Source organism: Corvus brachyrhynchos, unplaced genomic scaffold (genome assembly GCF_000691975.1).
Source record: "Corvus brachyrhynchos isolate BGI_N302 unplaced genomic scaffold, ASM69197v1 scaffold597, whole genome shotgun sequence".
Lineage (NCBI taxonomy): Eukaryota > Metazoa > Chordata > Aves > Passeriformes > Corvidae > Corvus > Corvus brachyrhynchos.
Genome location: NW_008239000.1, coordinates 934687 through 957151, shown reverse-complemented (window position 1 = coordinate 957151; position 22465 = coordinate 934687). Strand labels below are relative to the sequence as shown.

The 22465-nt window shown below is 44.9% G+C and overlaps 2 protein-coding genes across 2 annotated transcripts in view; one reads left to right on the top strand and one right to left on the bottom strand.

Annotated features, from left to right (window-relative positions):
• SHROOM3 (shroom family member 3) overlaps positions 1-21996 on the bottom strand; it is a 119899-nt gene extending 97903 nt beyond the window's left edge. Inside the window, exons 1-4 of the mRNA XM_017738946.1 lie at positions 21785-21996; positions 19809-19875; positions 19397-19636; positions 15893-16159 (exon numbers count right to left, since the gene is read on the bottom strand). Of these exons, the coding sequence (XP_017594435.1) occupies positions 15893-16057 (165 nt within the window). The 5' untranslated portion in view covers positions 16058-16159; positions 19397-19636; positions 19809-19875; positions 21785-21996. The remainder of the gene's footprint in view (positions 1-15892; positions 16160-19396; positions 19637-19808; positions 19876-21784) is intronic.
• Positions 21110-22465, top strand: part of CCDC158 (coiled-coil domain containing 158) — a 16130-nt gene continuing 14774 nt past the window's right edge. The window contains 1 exon segment of the mRNA XM_017738987.1: positions 21110-21333. The gene's annotated coding sequence lies outside the window, so the exon portion shown is untranslated.

Here is a 22465-nt window from a genome sequence, read left to right as displayed (position 1 = left end):
CTTTCCAGGTTTACTGCAGGACAATTCCAAGAGCAGATTCCCACCCTGATGATTCATCACGCCCCTCACAGAGGCACTCAAGGGTATTACTTCGAAGCCTTTGTTGTGCAACACCCCAAAAAGCCCTCTGTGTCCATGTTAGTCACACGGCCCATCACCTACAACTAGACTGTGTTGTGTCTGCTCTTGTCTTGCATGTCCTGCGTGCCAGCAGGAAGACCTCAAACGGCCCCAAACCAGCAGTTAGGCAAAAGAGGGTACAAGTGAGGGCCCGAGGTAGAATTGGATTGTAAGCAGCAGCTCCTTGGTCCTGCTGCAGGGCCCCTTCTCTTGAACCACACTGCTTTCCTCACTGCCCAGGAATTAAACTGCCCAAAGCCACAGTGCAGAAAGGTTCAGGCCTGTAAGCAGGTTTCACTTTTATTATTTGTTCCTAATCTCCCATCAGTTCCCACGCAGGTTTTGAAGTATCGATCACCCCACAGCAAAAGCTTCCAATGAACAATGGATCTGTGGTTAATGAGTGCCAGGAACTCCTCTCACCTCGCTTGAGCCCTTGGGGTGAGAAAGTTAAGTGCTCCTGTACAAGCTCAAGTGACTGCTCACCATTTCCTTAATATTCCATCTCTTTGTGTTTTGCAGTTTGCCTTCTGCTGAGCTAATGTTTATTTTTCCAGAGAGCAGTTATTGTGGTAAACTGATATGAGACCAGCAGTGTGGGAAATAAGATTTCATCTCCTGTACCTCAACACTTCATCCAGGAAGGCAATGAGAGCCAACCTAAGAGCCTTCTTTGTCTTTAACAAGGATGACACCTTGTTGCTACTGCAGTGGTGATGCCTGTCACTCCTTGATGCTTACTGGGTCTCTCTTACCAGTGATTTTCCATGATTTAGATTCTGTGTTTGTTTCTAATGGAGATGATATCGCACTCCCCTCATTTCAGTGTGAAACCCCCTGGGCACATCAGAATCTGCTGCTGCTGTCTGGGTATTGGGACACCAAGACCTCTAGGAACATGATTCTTTCCTGTTTGCTCACTGTATTCACACCCTTGAGCATGTTTTACTTTACCCACATAGGTAATATTAATTATGAGAAAATAATGGGATTTCTGAGCTGAGAACGGTGTTTGTAGACCCATTCTGGCCCACACTAGGCCCCATTTGTGTGTTTGTAGACCTCTCCTATCCAAAATTGCGGAAGAAAAAATGTCCTTTTACTTTTGCAGCTGTGGAGAGCAGATGATTCTTAATGGTTAATATAACTCTCTAAGAATGTTTTCTATTCTAATCTTGCTGACTAATCTTTCTTCTTCTAAAGTTTTAATCTTGCTTAAGGAATAAATGTGTGATATTGTGTTAGAAAAGCCAATCGACTGCTCAGGCTCTAGCTGGGATGCAATGTGAGTTCCCCTTTGTACAAGCTCTTCTCAAATGTGATTGTTTCCCCAGTGTCAAATTCCATGGATTTTAGCAGCTGAATGGGTACAAAATCTGACATGGTCAGAAACGTGTGCTTATAAAAACTTATTACCGTTGAAAAGCTGGTGCATTCTTGGTGCACTCATGTGCAAAGCGCCCTTGGAGAGGGCTGGCTGGCAACACCTCTGGGCCTCATTAGCGCACACACGCACCCATCCCAGGCTCCCTCAAACACCGTCCCGGCTGTTCCCATGTGCCGTGGGAGGGGACGCGTGGGGCCGCGCGGAGCCAGCACCCTCATGCAGCAGCTGTCCTCAGTTAACCCTGGGGCTGGCCCAGGCGGGGCAGAGCCACAGCAGCTCCTCAGCCATGGCGAGTCCTGCGAGTGAGGCAGCTCTTGAGGGCGAGAGCTCACGTGCTGGGAATTACAGCCAGAGCAATGCTGAACTGAGAACAAGGGTGGGCACAAACACCAAGTCTCGTGACCTTCCAGCTGACATTGCTGCTCGAGGGTTCTGCTGCGCACTAGCACACAGATAGCTCCCATCTCCATAGCATGCTTCACCAGGCCAGTAAAGTCCAGCAAGGTGTGGTGAGCTACAGGCACATTTGGATGCCTGGGTCCCTGTAACCCAATCCTATGGCACCAATGCAAATGGAGCCCACAGGGCTGTATCTATCTTAGAATCACCAAGTGGTTTGGGTTGGAAAGGACCATAAAGACCATGTAGTTCCAACCCCTGTCATGGGCAGGGACACTTTCCACTATCCCAGGTTGCTCCAAGCCCTGTCCAGCCCGGCCTTGGACACTTCCAGGATGCACAAAGCCAATAGCTCACATAGCACACAAGTACCGCATCAGCGTGCATACACCAGCTTTAAGAAAAGCTGCTTCACTCTCACAAGTTGCTCCACTGACAAGGCCTTACACTACCAAAACCTCTTTGTCTGGATTAGTGCTATCCCTAGACTTAGAGACAAATCTCACAAGTTATTTGGGATAGTTGAAATAACAAGGTTTGGGCAGCTGGGGCTGTGTGGGGAGGTTAAGCACAAATGCTGAGCAAACGGTGCCTCCTTCCCCGCCTTACCCAGCTCTGCACAAACTTCTGCTCAGGGCGGAGCTTTTTAGCTCAGGCAGAGGGAACTCCAGTCCTCTGGACAGACCTGGGGATGATGGTCATCACAGGATCTTTTTCCCTGCCTCTCTGCACTGCAGCATTCACAGGCAAAGGGCCACGGTATCCACTCTGGGTGGAAAGACACCACAGGTGAGAGCTCTGGGTGTGAATAAATAAGAGCTGTTGCCAACAGGAAACTTCAGTGAGAAAGCCAGATTTTTTATGAGTATTCAAATAAGGACCAGGGAAACTTCCCTGGACACCAAGTGTTCCTGCAAATCTAGTTCTCATCTACTTTCCTTTAAAGACTGCTCATCAACTTTGTGTGACTTAGGTGATTAAATCCAACTGGTGTCACGTTAATAGTGGAAACACTTCCCGACACACACTGATTCTGATAAGGTATTCATTAAAAAGAAAACGGCCTGAAGGTCACTATTTTTGAAACAAAAAGCTACAATTTTTCCATTTAAATTAGCATGTCATTATTTGATTTGATTTTAGTAGTTGAAGCTATCCCTGGGAATTGTCAAAACTAAAAATGTTATTGAAATAAACCATCTGGATCAAGTGCAAATAATTTTTTAACATCCAGTGACCTGAACACCCATTTTTCACTCAGCACCAGTTACCAATAATAATAAAGAAAGCAGAATATTTTTCTCCATTAGAAATATGACATGTACCAGAATAATATCCAGTGATGTCATCACATCCATTCCTTTATGAAAATTCTGCCTTACTACCTAAGTTTTCCTAGGAGCTTAAGATATCCCTTGTACTATTAAGAAAAGGTCTTAAAGGGGGATTCTGGCAAGGTTCAGCTCCATTTCACCAGAAGACAAAAGGTCAAAATAAGCCCCAAAGATAATAAGGAATGTCATTCATAGGTGGGATGAGGGCTAAATTGCTCCACATTGAAGAAGAGCTTTAGTTTAAAAGACAAGAGCCGGGCATCCTTATTTAGCAATAGTGATTCCACTGGCAAGAACAAGGCTGCTTCCACATTCAGCTCAAATGCAGTAAGGGGTGTTGATCCCTAAAAGGCAGGGAAGAAGGAATAATGCAAAAGGGTTGAAACTTTAACTTTGACATTTTTTTAAGCAGAATACTTCAGGTTTGGTCCTGGTGATTGTTTTCATTTCAAAGTTCACCTGCATTTATTATACAGGGTAATTTTCTTCTATTCTTTCCATCTTGCCACGATTTTGGTTCAGGGTCCACAAGAACCAGTCTCTTTATAGAGGCCACCAAACCAAGAATATTACATAGTTCTATGTTCTTTAAGCTTTCCATGTATTAAAAGTTAGTATTCATGCCATGGTCAATATGCTGTGACTAAATGAAAACTGTAAATTCAAGTGAACAACCAAACTCCTGACACTGCCTGCTCCGAATGCACATCTCCTCCTACACTGCCCCTAAGCCAGCAACACACATATATCCAGATATACAGAAAGAGAAAAGGAATTTCATAAGTCCCCAGGCCAACAAAATTCTTCCTCTGTTCTCCTCCTGACCAGGGTCTTTGGGTTTCCAGCATTTTTCTTCCTGGCGACTGTTAGTTTTGGCAAGAGCAGTAATACCACTAAGAAGTTACAGACCCCTCCTTTCTGTTCCAAAACCAATTTAGCTAACTCAAACCAGCAAAAGAAACCCCCCCACACCTTCTTATCAGCTGGAATTTCCACTAGTGCCTGAGGGACAGAGGAAATCAGAAAGCACACTACAACCCAGTAGGAAATATTTCTGACCATGATTAATGCTTCCTTTAGCAGTGGAACAGAATTTTTGCAGATCTTTGGGGATCCTTGGAAGAATTCCATTTACTACTCTCCAGGCCATATTTTGCTGTGAAAACCTCATTACACAACAGAAGCACTAACGGATTCAGAATAAAATAAGAAAAGATGTATTATCCTAAAGATTTGGAGAACAGGGAGAGAAAAAGTTAAGAAAGGCACAGAGGGTTTTCCTTTCACTCCATGTGATTATGTTGTGATAATGCCCGCTACAGACCTGTCCATCACTTGTGGACTCAGGTCAGAGAAGCTCTCTGACCCGACCAGCTGGGTGACACAAGCCAAACAATGACAAATTCAGCTTCAGTTGCTCTTGCCAGAGGGATCTCAGGGTTGCCTGTTGAGCAGCTATGAGACAACCACACTTTCCTTTTATCCATGTTCTTTTTTTCTTTTTCTTTTTTTTTTTTTTTTTTTTTTTTTTTGGCTAGGGAATTTGCAGGGATAGCTACAGAGCTTGGAAAGGCCCAGTCTCTCATCTCTCCTATGCAGAAAGGTGCCTTTCTAACTTTGGCTTCCTTACCTAGCTCCCACATTCCCAACTTTTAGCAGATACAGAGATAATTGCCTTGAACTACCTCGATAGGAAGTACCTCAAAGCCATACTCTGGCACAATAAACTCACCTTGCAGATTTCTAGGTATTGCTGTGAAGCTGGCCAGTGACATCCCACACAGGTGCAGGGAGCCAACTCAAATCCAATTGCCACTGGATTCATTTGCTCCCTTCCAGTCACTGGGGAATGCCATGGCCACAGGCATAATGGAAGATAATGCTTTCATTGGAAATAGCAGGATAGTACTGCCATTTTCATACTACCCTAAAGGGAAGCAGACTCACTCTGGAGTGCTGAAGAATCAGCAACTAACCAAAGACATTTGACTGAGGATTGTGCTTGGTCTACAACTGGTCACCAGAAGTACAGGGACAGACTACAACCCCCTGTGAATTACAAAGAGGGCTTAATGCGACTCAGGAAAAATCAAGATGATAATGCTGTTGTTGGCATGTGATTTATCCCAAACAGAATTTAGCTTGTGGCATCACATTTTTCCCTAGTACAATGTGCCTCTGCCTGAGCTTCCATAATATCTCATCACCAAAGGCAGAAGGTCTCACAGAACAGCGCTATCACAGCCTCTGCCCACAAACCCCGAGGGGTCAGCGATTCAGCACTGACTCAGCGGGAGCAGGACCACAGACCAAACCACTTTGTGTCATTTCTCTTTGCCTTGCAAAGTCTCCCATCCAAGGGGTGACACAGTCCAACCTGTTAAGCTAATGAGAGCTGACAAGATCCCAGCCCGAGAAGAATAAAACATAGAGAACAATAGATGCTCACCCTGGTTCTCTTCAGCTCCAACCAGCACAGGAACCTTTTGTTTCAGCAGCTGATGAGATACATAACAAGTCGTAGAGACACTGAGTCACTCAAAAGCACTTACTTTTGTTTCTCCTTCCTCCAAACCTCCAGCTTCTGTTGGTGTGTCCATGGCTCACTCTCCATCAATCTCCATCAAACATTGATATAAACTATAAAAAAGCCCCTGTCCTTGGTGGGCAGGGAAACCTCTGACTGCAGTTCATAATTAATGTCCAGCACTTGGTTAAATAACAGCCAGTCTTAAGGGAAGCACAGATGAAGGTTGTGCCTTGACATTTTTTTGCATAGCACCAGTTTATTAGGAATCTTGGATGTTCTCTGTACAGGTTTCTCAGCTCCGACTGTACAGAGCACAGTCTCCCCACAGTCTTGCTGCCTTTCCACACGAGTCACAGGAAAAGAGACTGAAGCACCTGCAGTTCTTCACAGGCTGCTACCCCAAAGGACTGGACTCCATGGAGGGAGGAGTGATTTTTGGAGTACCCCTTAGTGAACAGGTGAGGACACAGGTGCTGCTGGCAGGTCAACATGTTGCTATATTAGAGACAGGCTCGGAAAGAAGCGCAAGGACTTCTTTTCCCAAAGTAGAAGGAACTGTTAATAAATTGGAAATCCAAAGTTTTTCCAGCTGTGGATGGGTATTGCTGAGAGTGGCCCCTGCAGAATGGCACAGGGGAGTGTGGGGACCCCTGGAACAAACCCAACTGCCATTGACTAAAGCAGGAGTGGGAAGAGGGCCTCAGGCTGGAAAAAAGGGGCTGCTCTGCACTTATGGGCAAGGATATGAAGGGAGCCCCTCCCCTCCCATGTCTGTGGCTGGTTTTGGCCGAACGAAAAGGGTAAGTTGCCCCTGATGAAGCTGTGATGGAAAACTAATCCTCTCCAACAATAGCCCAGTGCTAAGAAACATCCGTGGATCTGGGCAGGAGAGAAAGCAAGGACCTCTTCTAAGGGCATGTGTTTCTCCATCAGTCTTTTGTGGTGCCTTTCCCTCTCACCCACCTCCTTCCCTGCTTGGTTATTCCAGCATTAGTTTGCACGGGCTGTTTGCAGAGACAGAACAACAACAGAGGTCTGCTTGGAAAGCCAGCAGAAACCTCTTAGCTTGAGACCAGAAATGTGCAGAATCCCCAAAGAACAAAAATGCTTGAACTTGCCTCCCCAAAAGTGTTGTATTCATTGACTTGCAAGCAGGGGGAACAGCCATAGTAATTTAACCTAGGGAAGAGTGCCAACAACTTATTTAATTGCAGAGTTTGTGCCAACAACCCCACAATACAACTATTAATACAAGTCTGCAGTACAAGACTAATTCTACTAACCTTTTGCTGTTGCCTTTTAGTCAGGTCAGCGGCTGCATCCCTTCTGTGCTGACACTATTCAACAAACACTGGCAACTGCTTTTAAGCAAACACCGAACGGAGCAGGGCAGGAGGGAGGGAAGAGAGACCATTGAAAAAATGAAGATTCCCCCCATGACCCCACCCCTCGCGTCCAAATGTTTCACATTTCTTTCTCCGTTTCAAGCCCCTCTCTTGAAACTGGAAAGTTGTCTTGCCGTGTATTTCCCCCTGGAAAACAGCCAGATCTTTGGTCTGGATTCCATCAGCTCATTTCCCAGTTTCTATGAGACTGCATTTGAGAAATGTGGGTCTCTCTCAGTACACTGGCAAGACCGGTCATCAGCCAATGTATGAAAACGTGAGGTCTGACACTGGGGACCAGTCCACTTTTCTAAATGAAGCATTCCTTTAAAGAACGCATATTTTTACAGAAAAAAAACCAAAAACTCAGCAATAATGGATCCGGCACTACTGCAAGTTTTCAAGGACACGATTATCCCAGCAATTATGTGCCATTGTAAACATCTTAAAATCCAATATTAAATGATGCATAAATCTCAAGCAACACCATCCTTGTATGAGGTAGTAAACTGCCTGGTGCGTTTGCAGACTCTCCTGCTTCGCTCTGCACCCATCCCCACATTTGGGGTTTTATACTTACATCTCGTGACTGTATCACAACTATAAATTCCAACCACCTGGGAGCAGATTTCTTATTACACCCATAAAGAGCATTAAACAGGTTGTAGCTTTTAACTTTATCCTGCTGCCACTACCATGATAGAGAAAATAAATACTGCTCATAAGCTCAACAGCGAACCAAGGTAAAAACTTCTATATGTATACAGTGGATGCTCCTTCTCAGGGAGTCAGTTCTCCACAGGTACTGGGAAATTTTCGGACCCTGCTGATCCTACAGACCAATTCCCCGAAGACTTCAGCTCACAGATGGTACCTCTGCATGCTTAGAAAATGCCCCGCTCCCGACAGTGGCTGTTAAACCCCGGTATCTCTTGGATCTCTGCTGGCCGCAGTTGAAAACATCGGAGCAGCGGATGTGGCCGCGGATGTGGCCCGGCCAGAGCTGCTTACGGCATCACTGCAGAATGTGTGACTGAACCCCACTACAACACCCAGCCACGGCATTTGTCAGCCAAACTCCTCATTCAGCCGTGCCTCGGAAAATCCCCATTCTTGATGGAGAATGGGGAATGGCTTTCAGGCTGGCAGATTATCTGGTGAGTCTGTGGGAACTGCAAAACACTGCACCTGCCTGAAAAATGGCACCAGCTCAGCACAAGACGTTTCCAGAGGGGAAAGTTAATATATGGGAGGAATGCACATAAATCCTGTTATTTCTTAATGGGATTTGGGAGCTTATTTCTCACCCCGTGCTTTGAAATGTATCCCACAGCCTATGCTATTAACGAATTTAAGCACAGTGATTTTCTTATCAGCTTTTTTTTTCACTGGGGTCTGATTTTTTTTTGGTGGGACTTTTTAATACAAGTGTGAAAAATTAATATTATGCTTGAATACCAGTTAGGATGTTAACAAGCTGTGTCCTGGATAAGCTGCTCTTGTTCTGCTCCTGTTGTTCTTTTCCTAATTTCAGTTGACCAAGAAACCTGGAATCACTTATTTGTTGAGGGTTTTTTTTATGATTTAGGCAGTGGCTGGCTAAAAATGGAAAGACAAGAACTCTATTTCCAGTTCAGCTGTGAGAATGAGTGGTCACAAACTTTCTCTTACTTAAACCAAACAACATTTGGAAAGATTTTTTCCACCTCTCAGGTGTACTCAGTTCGTACTGATGGCTGCCAACGTCTTTCAGGGTTTCCTGGTATGGCCTTGGATGCTCTCTCTGCTGCCATTGGATGGGGATTCATTCGAGGCTTTGGAAGTACAAAAACTAGTGACAGAAATAATCTGCCTTAGCAGTCTATTTTCAAAAGTCTCTGGATATTGTTCCTTTGACCACCAGTGTTTGTTGGAAAGCAAATTAGAGTTCACCTCATTTTCACTTTCAGAGACCCCTTCCAATTCTGACTAGTTCACAAAATATCCTGAGTTGGAAGGCACCCATGAGGATCATGAAGTCCAGCTCCTGGCTCTGCACAGAACCACTCTAAGCATCCCACCACGTGCCTGAAAGCATTTTCCAAGCACTCCTTATGCTCTGGCAGGTTTGGGGGCCATGACCACTGCCCTGGGAAGCCTGTTCAGTGCCTGACCACCCTCTGGCTGAAGAACCTTTTCCTAACATTCAGCCTAACACCTTCTGACACAGCTCCAGCTGTTCCCTTGGGTCTGGTCACTGATCAAATACTTCCCATGCAATAGACTCATGCTGGATTCATGCTCCACAGTTTTGAGCTTCATCAAAAGTCCCTGAAGGCAAACACCAGTGAAATTTGAGATGAGATTAGCTCAGCTCCAGATCTATTATTGATGATGGGTTTTCTTTCTATGCCTTGGGCTCCCAAGAAGTATGGGAAAAGTTGAAAGTAGTGGACCCTTTCACAAGCAAACATCTACTGTGTACAAACACTGAGTTAAAGAGTGCATTCCCTGGGTCTCATTTTAGGATCAGTGTAAACTTCAGCTCTGGCTATATCTACTACAGCCAAGTGAACAAGGATATGTGGCATTTTTTTGTCTAATCTTTCAGGTAAGCTAAAGCCAGGGCAGGATTTACCAAGGTTTCATTTCTTGACCCTAAGCAATACATCTTGTGTTTAATCACATAGGATTCCTCTCTGTCCTGACAAGAAAATATTTCTTCTCTTATACCTTTCTGTGACTTTGAAGGATATGACACTCCATAACTCATGTGGCTGCAATGAGGGGTGGAGACCTGATCGTTCAGGGCAGCTGTCTCTGGGGATTTGGGCCAAAACTTCACTGCTTGGGCTGACCTCTGCTAAGGAGGAAACTCTAAAGCATGACTGGTCAACTGGACACCCACACCCAGCAGACACCATCCCCACTCCTTCTCAGCACAGAGAGACAGTTTTTTTCATCATTTCCTTCCACGGGCACGTTTATAATGGAGTAGTCCGCGCCTCTCGGGAATCATAGCTTGGGACAAGCAAGGTATTCCCTGTAGCCAGGCTCCCTGTGATGCATCACAGCACAGCTAGTACTGTTCTTTCAGCAGTCTGAAGAGCTGCCCCTGACCTTGCTGGAGCAGCAGCAGTGCCCACCAGGCCCTGCTCACGTCAGGCACACTGGGTTTGCCTGCGGTTGCTAATTCAGTGCTGTGAAAGTGAACAGAAGTCTTTTTGTGCTGGAGAACGCTCGGGCAGCCTAATGGAGGGGCTGACAATAGAAGCCTTTTCATCCAGCAACTCCCTCGCTTTAAGAAAAGGTAGGCGATCCTGTCCCTTGTGCTGGCATCAGCAGTCTTTGGAGAGCCCCTAATGTGAGCCCTGAGAAACCAGGAAGAGTGGTGAGGGACTGCCTCCTGCTCCCTGTAACAATTACAGTGGCAGTTGCCAGTCTGCAGTATCCAGATTTCCTTGATATCTGGGATCAGGCATCTGCTTTGTGCACCACTGCACTCTTGCAACAAGAGTCAGATGTGCCAGCAGATGATTTTGCACCATGAACCCCTTACCATCACCAGCCCACTTGCAGAATATTGGAAGATAACGGGTGAGAAGGAGTGGGTTTTTTAAACGTTAACAACCCAGGCCCCAAGCTTTTCTTCAGCAGCAAGGAGAAAAATCAAGTCCATATAGGCAAGAACAAGGGTGGAAATGTCCAAAGAAAAAATAGAAATAAATTTTAAGAAAACATCACAGAAGATGTCACCGTGCCTCTGGCTGAGTTTCATGTCCTAGTGCCTGGGCCAACAAGCCTCTCATGACTCTGCCAGCTTCAGAGAAGCCTCCCTAATGTGAGCAGTGGCCATGGGTTTTGTGCCTGCAGCCCTACAAAAAGGGTAACAGTTCCTAAATTGTCACTTGTTGCACCAAGGGATACAGGGAACAGATGCAAAGAAACTTTGCCTGTCAGTGCGTAAGATAATTTTATTTTGTTTATAGGGACTCTGGGCATTCAAGCAGGGAAAGCTCCTGGTACTGGGATTCCCAGTGCTTGGATCAGAGACAGGGATAAGGGTCTGGGGACCAGCTGGGTATGGAATGGCCTTTTGAGTTTTGTTTTGTCAAGAATGGTGGAACAATTCTCACTGCACGTCACTAAGTGCTCTACGAGCTCTCTCAACCAAAACCATCAGAGAAGTAGCACAGGCAGGGGAGCCTTGTGAAGGCAGCTGGGTCCAGCTCCTGCAAGCACTGACGGCTGTTCACTGCATCAGAGCTTGGATCGGGCTCCGGACAAGGTTTAAACACCTTACAAGAATTCCGGATTATTTCTCAGGCTCTCTCCCCAGCTATTCCCATTATTATGAAACTTTTATTGCTCCCTACATCCCTGCTGAGAGGTAAATCTCAGCGTTTGTGTCATGCTTTTGGCATGAGGTCCCTGCAAACGACCTGCCCTTTTGAGTGAAGGGAACCCATGAACTCCAGCACAGCATGTGAAAAGTGTTCCCACACGGCCACTATCCAAGGGAGAACGCTTTGGATGCTTTAATTCCTAGGCAAGAGAAACAACTCCTTTGTTAGTATGGTCAACACAGAGCTCAAAATAAAAGGGCATTTCAGAGGCCTACAACAGCCACAACTATTCCAAAGGCTTGTGTAGCAAGGAGAAACACGCCACAGAAATATCTCTCCTGGCTCCAAAATGGTTGAGATTGATTAACATTAATTACTTTAGGTTAAAAATTCTTAGAGAAAATTGAGAGGGAATGAACCCTTCTGTTACCACTTTGCCTTTACTGCTTAGAACAGTCAGGGCTTTCATTTTTACATTTTTGATCTTACAGCTAAGGGTGAGCCAAGAAAGTAATTTGGAAATAGAAATCTGGGCTTACTTCTGGGCATTATCATGATTTTGAGGCCACAGGATATTGCATTCTAATTAAACATTTGGTATCACCTGCAATGGCTTTGGCATTTGTCATTGAAGTTCTATTTCCAGATGAAGAAACCCCTTGTTTAATGAAATTTCCACTGTGAGCAAATACCCCCAAATCTGGGCCAAAATTACAGGGTTCTAAATTACTCAACAGGTAGAATAAAAAATCAGAAATTCAACTGTAGGACCCAAGGTCTGGAAACAGAGGAGTGGATGTCACTTCAGGGAATCAGACTTCTCATTTTGAAGCCCTAGTGACACATCAAGGACACTGAGTTACTTTTTAAGCACAAACGTGTTTGAACACTAAAAACAAAACAAGCAACTGTCACTTTTTTTTTAAAAAAGGGAAGTAATTAAAAACTTTAGAATCTTCTTGCCAAAGGACTACTTGACAACGTCATTGACAATGTCTCATACCATGGAATCAATACAAAAGGGAAAATACACGGTGTTAGTTTGCCTCTGTTTGGGCACTGTCCCACTGCTACCCAGGGACATTCTGGTGCTTCTTTAGGTGTTGAGTTTTGGACATTTCCTTGAGGTGCAGCAGAAAGGGAACGTGCAACTGACTACCTTTTGCCCATCCTTCCATTCCCTTACTGCTGGTACAACAAAAACAGATGCTGGGAGGATTCCACAAAGCTTTATTCTCAGGCTTGCCTCAGGGAAAAATGTGAGTCAGATGTAACAAATTTATGGTCTGCTCTCACCTCCAGCAAAATAAATGAGGAATAGACCTGCCTTGAGGACTTTGAATCAGCTGCCATGAAACTGTTTCAATACAGGGCTGTCTTTCCACAGGGGAAAAGAGAGCAGCATTAGCATAAAGAATCTGTGTGTTTTAGCTATGCAAATTCACGTTAGCTGCACACCCAACATTTCTGACAAGTTGAGTTAGGCTGGGTTGCATGATGCACTGAGCACCGTGGCTGAGTCAGCAAAGCTTTACTACTGTTTTTAACTGGAAGTTTGCCCATCTCTGCACTCAACCACCACCCCCCCTCCAAATCAGCCTGTAGGTCTGTACAGCAAAGGGAATCTGACTGAAAGGCAGCAAATTCTTATTTGTTCTTATTTTGAAGGCAATGCTAAAAAAATACACTGAAAGGATACCACAGCTCTGGTAGCTGCCTCTCTAAACCAGCACGTTCTACCAGCTGAGAATACAGGTCTGCTTTTTGCACTTCTACTCCCAACTGTTGCTTCCCTCACTTTTGGGTACATTCTTGGCACGTTACTGGTAGAGGAACGTGTCTTTCCCAAGGGCTGCCCAGGGCTGTGAGAAGCAGGTTTTCTGCACGTGGGCCTTCTGTAAATTCACTCCTCTTGGTTTTGAACTTCCATTACAGCCTTTGGTTGGAAGCTGAGACACAGCAGTACTCTGGGCCCCCAGCAGTTCCTGATGGCTAGAAAGAGCTATTGTATTCACACAGATCTCTTACCTCTCATCTCTCTACTATTCCAGAACAATACATCAGTGTTACTTTGTCACATTGCAAGCAGTCATGGGCACCAGCTTAGATATTTGCTGAAATGTCCACTTTTGTTTACTCTAAGGCCATTTAACACCACTCTGTCAGTGCAAACAGACAGGTAGGAGGACATAAATATAATTATTTGCCAACAGAACAGGGAGCCAAAACAGAAATAAAATTTCTTAATTATGAAAAATCAGAAATTAAAAGCTGACGTCCACATTTTCTGGTATTTATATTTAGTATTATTTAGAACTGCTGCTGGATCACTCCCAGTGCATGCCTGCATCTTTAATGGTCCCTTTCAACCCAAAACTTAATATGATTCACCAAGCACTCTTGTACAGAATTAGACCTGCAACATAATTCATCATTTCCCCACAGTTCCTCATTACTTCACAGTACAATCAGGCGAGGAATCCTGAATTAGCTAAATGATTAATATGCAATTAATTCTGAAGAGCACATAGTGAATTGAAGCACAAGAGGAATTTCTCAGTTGAAACTGGAAACCAGGAAACGGGAGCTGCCTGAATTCCAGAAAGCAGAGCTTTCACATGCAGCCATTCTCCAGCTCTGCATCACCCATGCATGAGCAAAACACTGAAACGCTGACACTGACAGCACAAACCAAGCAGGGACTACAAGGAGAAAAAAGGCAAAACCCAACCAAAAATAAAACCCAGCACATTTTTGGGGTGTTGTTTCAGGAAAGGCAGGCACAAGTCATACAGCTCCCAGTGGCACTACGCACACTCCAGGCATGTTTGACATTAAGGGGCCTGGTTGTTGTGGAAACCAAATCCCATAGATTAATTAATGTTCAGCAGCCAGAGCCATCTCCCATCCTCTCTGTCTCCCTGCCCCCAATTAAAAAAAAAAAAAAAGAAAAAAGAAAAAAGGAAAAGAAAAAAAAAAAGGCAGGGGGGTAATTTTTACATCACAGAAGAATGTCAAAGCAAAAAGAAACTCTTTCCTCACAACTGCAGAACACTGCCAGGAACAGTGAACAGCCTGTGTTAGTCCCAAATGTTTATAAAAGAAAAATTGTAACACCATTTCAGTGAGGCTACTTTTGCTGTCTGAGGCTATGCCAAACTGTCTCCAAGAAGGTCCTGCAAGAAAGATGATTGTGTGAAATTTCTAAAACCCCTTTATGATGAAAGGACTTTTATGGGAGTTCCCCTGTTATTTTACTTTCAACATGTAAATGCACTAATCACAACTAATTTACTTCAGTGACTGACAGCCTTCATGTGAATGTGTTTGCACAGGGAATTGCAACGGGATTTGAAAATGCAAAGGATTTGAACAACATTGATTCTGAGTATCAGCATTTTCTTTTAGCTGCTGCTGGTTCTGATCCACTGAATTCCCCACATACATTCCAGTTTGCAGGAGGGAGTAAGATTGGACATATATCCCTCTGTGCACCTGGGAGCTCGACATACATGCTATAAACACACAGAATGCACCAGGCTGATGACACGAGACAAATATGGTTCAGACCCACTAGAGGTAAAATTTCAGAATTACCTATATCCTATTTTCAGAACAGTTTTAGGGCCATAGGTCAAACCTATTTTAGATATTCACAGATTTAAGGTGATGCTTTTGAAAATCCGTTGTCTTCAGCACCTGCATCTTGAGGTACCTGGGTACTTGTAACAGACTGGTTCTGATGAGAATGAGGAATTCCTTCTCCCATTTTTTCCCCTCAAAATATCTTTGTGAGCTATGCCACTAGTTGCCTGTTGAGAATACCCAATTGTTAAATAATAAAAATCTTGAAGGCGTACCATACTTAACAGATATTTAGTAAGTACAGAGTACACAGGGTGAGCAAACCACTAACACAGCACAATACATACACTTACCAAATAGGTGCAAGTACTTATTGCACTGTTCCACATGCACACTCCTAATTAGCCAACATTCCACCGTGTGACTGAAAGCACTCACTTTGTTCTCACCTCAGGAGTGGTGGGGATGGATTACTGACCATGCTCAGATTTGCCACGACTTCATGACACCAGATCACTTCATGAGAGTCCCCTACTCCCTCCCATTCATAGCAGTGAAATAAATACAGCCAGTTTCAGCAAGCCACAATACTTCCTGTGGGACAAAACCTGCACTTGGATAGTTAAACAATGCCGAGAGCTCTCCTGTGTTTCTCAAATACGCAGCTCCTGAGCAAACCTGCTGACTTGAACAGGTGCTCAACACTTAAAACCCAAGCCAAATACAACGTCAATTATAACATTTCAGTGGTACTTCTACAACTCTTGCCCTTTGAGTCGGGCACCACTCCCATGTTGCTTGCGTGGCATAGAAAATGAGAAAAGTACCTTTGAGATGATTAATGGCTCTCCATGCTCCAGCCCGCCCTTCAGCGTGAATCCCCATGGAGCACCTCCGTGCAGCAGTGCCTCCAGGTAGATGTATCTTCCCTTGTGGGTGATGCTGCACTCTGAAGGTGATATGCTCGTGTTAATGTTGTCTAACATCCTCATCTGTCCTCATCACATACTCAGGCAAACACAAAACCCACGCAGGCAGTCACAGAGCGACCAGGTCGGAAATCAAAGTCCCCAGAAGCCCAGCAGAAGTCATCCCTGAATATGAGAAAGAAGAAGAGCCTGAGGTGGAAAGTTCTTCTTCAAAGCCAGAGTCCAAGGTGATGGTTTAAAAACATCCCCATCAACATTTCACCACACTGCTTCTCCGTCAGGATTTTACTGGCGTTTCAGCACGGAACACTTCCCACTCCCAGGTACTCTGGGCATGAGAGCTTGGTAAAGATTTCTCTTCCAGTCTTCAGCAAACTGTGCTTTTAAATATGGGGCCAAAGAAAGGGAAAAAAAAAAAAAGAAAAGAAAAAGTTTATAGATTTAAAAGCCCCTGGCCAGCAAATTGCCAAAATCCAAACGAATGCTTCATTTGTGATTGATTATCAGTCTTTTCTTCCTTTCTGCATGCGATTTACCATTACAATGGCCTTTTTGCCTCAGCCCACTGCACTAAAAGAATGGAAGCGTCTTCTCCCTCCCAGCTCTCAGTTACTCTGTTCGCTTACTTCACAATTTTCTGACTTGTCAAAAAAAAAAAAAAAAAAAAAAGGCTGGGGGAGGAGAAGAGAGAAAGTCCATTCCTAAAACCCTTTAGAGGGGTTTAAAATGTGAAATAACTCCATACTTATTGGATTAAAAAGTGAAATAAAAAGCTATTGGGAAAACCGGAGAAGCAGGTGAAATGAATCCTCTGGGAAAAATGTTAAGGCGATAACTGAACTCTTTTCATTTTCGGTGCTCTCCCCGATGAGCTGCCAGAGCTGCAGCAGCTACTGCTGCTCTGAGGGAGGGTGAGAAACTGAGGGGGAGAGAGAGAGAGAGAGAGAGAGATGGATTAAGGCAAGTAAGGCAGTGCTGCCCAATTGTGCACATCAAGCATGCAATTATAAAATGCAATGTGCAAAAGCTGGGGCTCACCCTTTTACTATGGCCCCGGAAACCACCATCTTTCTATTGTCCTTGCCAAGGAATTGTAACAATCCAAACTGCCAGTTGCTGAAAACACAATGGACCTGTTCCAAATCAGCTCAGTGGAGCACTGCTAATAATTCTGCTCTCATAAAGTGCCTTTCCTCTGCACGGAGCCTACCAGTTTCCCTGGACATATTTCTTTTCCCCATTTACATTGCCAGAAAAGGCCAATGCTTTCCAAATATATGGAATAAGAAATAACACCAAAAACTTAGGATACTTTTATTAATGTAGGCAGTTGCCCAGTGTAGAACATGTGGATGTGGGTGCATCTGCCCTTTCATATGTGCATGTAGGCTTAGGGACTTGGTTCATCACTTAGCAGATATGACAGCATGTGTCACTGAAGGCATGCAAAACCTTTCCTGATTTTTAACTGGATCTCAAATGGGACAATAGAGAGAGGAGACCAGAGCCCACTGCCCTTCCTGTTGGCATAGCTGAGGAAACACATAGTGATGTCTCTGCCTCTAAGACACCCCCAGCTTTCGATCTTACGATGCCTGCGATGCGCATTATTTCTTCTTCGGGTTTTGCAAGCTGTCAGGACCTTATGTTAACAAAACCTTAATGAACTGTGGGGGAAAAGCTTTGGAGCTGGGACTCTAAACCCAGGAATCCATGCATTTGTCCATGCCACCCCATTCCCATTCCATTCTCTTTAAGATGTTACAAGTTCCCAGAGCCTTCTACTTGCCCCATGTGTCCCAGGTCTCATTCACAACAGCCATGGAGAGAAATGCAGAAAAGAGGCCCCTCGCTTCATTTTTCATGGTAGATGAGTCCTCAATCCTTGCTTATGCTGAGCTTTGCCCCCTCAGCTGCCCTCCCAGGGGCTGAGTTTTCATTAGCCTCACATCCTGGTCAGGCTCACGGACTGCTATTATCCAGAACTCACCCTTTCACTGACTCAAATCAGATTTCTGAGGTTTTGCACTCCTAATGTTTCAGCGTAAAAACCCTCACTCCAAGCCACCACAAAGAGCAATTCATTTCCATCCTCTGCACAGCCCTTCCAGGGACAGGCAAAGGCTCCGGGAGCTCTCTCGGGGCCATGCCTCCTCCTATCCATAGCCAGCAGGACTAGTTAAAGCTGTGTAAGGACACACCAGCCTGTCAACAAGCCGAAGCAGTTCTTTGGATTACATCCATCCCCCATACAAAACATTTGTCACCACACCTGTCTGTGGACACCAGATTTCCAGTGAGAGCCGTATTTCTCATGGTGCCTGCTGCATCTGATGATTAAAAGTCATCAACATATTTCTGAGAGACAGTTTTACTTCTCCTCTAGAACTGTGGTTCATTTCCAGCGCTGAAGCGAACATCATTTTTGCCGAAAGTGCCATCAAATTTGTCACCATTGCAAGCACAGAATTTTCTCCTCTAACCACCTCCCTATTTGCTACTTTTTCATCCTGTTAATCCAGCTCTAAACAGGTCACATACAGGTGTTTCCATGTATTGGAGACTCGCGACCCGCTGAGGAAAATGGTGTGATCAATCACCGAAAAAGGGCTGCCAAATCCTGTGCTACTTCCTCAGCGGGCTCCTGTTCCACACAGGAGTTCCTCTCAGGACAGAGCTGAGATACTCTTAGCTGGGATGCAACAAAAGAGACCCGGGCTCAGAAAAGTGCTTTCCACACAGAATAATATATTTGAAGTTTTGCACAGTTTCAGTGTAAGAGAAAATAAATTTGGAACAGTCATGTCAGAACCCTTTCCCTCATCGAGCACTGCGCTGCTAAAGCAGGAAAAATTACCACTGATTTCACTTTTCAGAGTTCACAATCAAACCCTGTATTTATCATCAATCAAGGCAGCTGGCAACTGCTCTGTCTTTTCCTAAATTCCTTCAAATATTCCTTTTGCAAATGAAATTCATCAGAGCAACGCTGCCCCCGTCTGCTGAAACCAGAAATTGTCACAGTTTAAGCTGACCGATTTAAATGCAAACATTTCCTTAGTTAATAGGCATTTACTGTATGCTTTTCCCTTTCAAAAATGAAGCGGAATCTTTCCTGAGTATTCAGAGTGGCGTTACTGATCGTACCTGGGTCCCTGAGCTGGCAAGTCATTAGGTCATATTAAAGGTAAACCTATAAATCAAAGACAGCAAATTCAGCTCCTAAATTTTGTACACATCAGTAACACAACAGTAACCCTGTTACTGCCCTTTTGGCAGGAGAATTAAACACTAGGCTTAGTTTAAATCTACCTGCTGCTTAGTTCTATCTTGTAAGTTTGGAGGAAGCAGATTCACAATTTGTCTCTAAAGAGTTTTGTCAAAAAATATGGGCCCTCCTACCTTTCACAAAGAGTGATGTGCTGATGGCCATACAAAAAGCATGGGAAGGCTGAAAAAGGAAGGAAGTGCTTCTTTTCCCTTGGTCCCTGGTTTTATCACCGAAGAACTTCTCTTTTTCTTCCAGACAGGGCTCTGTGTAAGCCGAGGAGCGTCAGGAATTTTAAATAATAGACATCCTTCAGGCACCAGTGGGCCCAGCTTCTTCCTCTCCCCAGGAGTCCTGAAGCCATTCACCTAAATCTGCAGTAGGATGGAACAAAACACAAATGTCAAAAGACACACATCTCCTGGATCAGCTCAGGACCCCTACAGGAATTAACCATTCCCTCTTGGGGTAGCAATTCCCCTGAAGGTTTATTGCATAAAAAAATCAGGAACAAATAAATAAAAAATGGGGCTTTCCTATATTTACCCCTAATCAGCTTGGGCTGACTGTAACATATCCATCTCCTTAGCTCTGGAAACTGTCAGTCCGGCATCTAAAAGAAACAGCAACAGGAAGGAACACACGTTGAGGCTCTGCATGGCATCAAAAGGTTTGCAATCATCAACTAATGTTCAAAAGGTGTTTCTAGAGAAAAATTCCTAGGCTGACCTCCAGTCAGACTCCCAGTTGGATTTGAGTTCATCTTCCTTCCAAACCACAGAATAAGCTAGTTTTTCTGGATAGGTCTCAGGTAAAAATGTGACAAATCAGACACGGAAAGAAGAAACAGAGATCTCAGAGTGAAAGGGAAAAACAAAGCTGAGAAACAGAAGTAACCTGTGAAATCAATGAATCTGCATCCTTTTGGTGTTGGAAAAGACACTTGCCTTTGAAGTCTGAAAAGAAAGAATTTTCTTTGGAGAACATGAAAGAGACTCTCCATTTAATATTGCCTCCGGCACAGAGCTGCTCTGGGTTGCAGCAAAGCAAACTGAAAAGCAACACGCCAAGGTGAGGAATGGATCCATCCCTCTAAGGAGAGCACAAGTGCTGCCACAACTGAAGAACATGAATTCAGGGCATTTGAACTCAGAACTGCAGGTTTTCCCTCCACATCTGAATTTCCACCTATCTGATGTCACCACCCTGCTGAAAACAGATTTTGAATCAGGAACCAGGAATCAAAAGAGTCATCACAATGCAACATCACAACCTCACAGTGTTCCCACCCCAAATAAGACAATTACTAAACAGTTCAAGCCACTGTTGGAGCCTTTAACCAACTCTGAAGTGGCTGGTGGGTACAGCCCAGGTATTTGAGTAGAGTCTCTGCTGGCATAAATCACTCCAGTGTCTTCCTCTGAAGCTCTATCCCCCTGCACAGCTCGCCATGTTCTCTCTGGGAGGAATGGATTATTTTAAACACAAGCACTTTATATTTGCATCTCGCTACCTTCTCAGAGCTATTCCCAAATAGGAGGAAAGTTACTCAGGAATTCGATCCTAAGAGAGTTATTCTGTCCCCAGGAAACTGCTGTTTCAGGAATGACAGGGGCTGCTGAGTGCTCCAGACCTGGGCTGCCAGGAGACAAGGGACAAAAAAAGGCACCTGCAGCCAGGGCAGGTGGTGTTCTGCAAAAAGCACCTTGCTAGGATCCCGATGGGTAAAACATATCAAGTTTCCCGCTGAAGCCAGGCTTTGAACGACCTTTGGGGGAGAAATCAAACCCTGGATGCGGCGTTTATTGGCTCTCCCTCATGCACATGATCGGCTCCAGAAGGAGGAGCTTGTTCCCAAGGCTACCGAATCAGGCAGAGGGGCTGGAGTAAGGGGCAGGTGGCTCCCAGCAGGGCTTGGGAAGTTGGATTGCCAGCCCGCCGCACGGAAAAATCAGGAGCGAATGCGAGGTGATGAGTGTCCCCTTCCTTTCCCAGCCTCACAGTAAGGAGCAAAACTTCAGTGCCCTATCCAAAATCCAGGAGAAACAAAGCTCAGCACTGCCTGCCAGAGGTAGGTGTTGGCCCCCTCCTAGGTGAGTTTTCATGCTTTGTTAACACCTGAGACTGTTGGAGGACTAAATCTCGCTTGAGGATATCGTGAAGCTTCACGATATTGTCGGGTATTGTATTTACCTAAACACTCATTTGCCTCTTATCCCTGTGGATAAGAAAAGTCTTTTTGCTGCTGTCTCTTCTGGGTGGTGCAATAAAAGTCCTTTCGTCAGGCTGTTTTCCCCCTGGGCTTGCAGTGCAGCAAGAAGAATGGAGACCTGAGGTTTGTTTTCAGCTGGTTAATTCTTACTTTGCTGTAGTAGTCCATGAAAAACCACTTTTCTCCTTTTGTGTGCCTTTCAGCACTAGGAGGATGGGGTTTTTTTCTTGTAGACGAAAATTATGTGGTACCCTTGAGGAATGGTTATGTGTTTTTCATCTTAGCCAGCTATTTAAATAAATCAACATACCTGTGTGTCTCTTGAGTTCTCTCCGACTTAATCTCTCCAGCTCTCTGAGGATTTTGTTTTGGGCCCAGTTCATACATCTGTTCCTGGAAATTTGTATCACGGTGGTCTTTTGGATAGCTTGAAAAGAGGGGCAGCCTATTGACACCTGTGTGTTCATTCCTGAAATCGAGATCCAAAGTGGGACAGTCAGACACGTAGTTAGTTTCCTTTGCTGAAGTGAAATAATTGCCTCTTGACTCTGCACCCTCCCCCTGAAAATACCAGGGAACACAGAAGCTTGCCCTCTCTGACAAGATTGGTGTAAAAACAAAAATATTCCAGTTTTTAGTACTGAACTGGATTTAGGGCAAGCTGCTTTTGACCCTCTGGGCTTTTCTTTGGCGGGAGGAAGTCCCCTCACCCCGACTTCTACCTTCAGTCAGCTCATCCCTCCAAAATGTGCCACCTTCCTGGCCAAATACCACATGGAAAAGGATCCAGACCCTTCCCTACCCCCGTGCGAGAGGATTTTGATCTCCAGCCTCAAGCACGGCATCGCTAAACCACCGGGGACCCCACACCACAAAATGGTGCCCCCGCCGTGAGGGGGCGGCGGCCATGTTGGGGCCGAGGGGCTCGGCGCCGCAATTCCCGGTGGAGCGATCGGATCTTGCAGGAGCAGCTGGCGGCTCGGGATGGCTC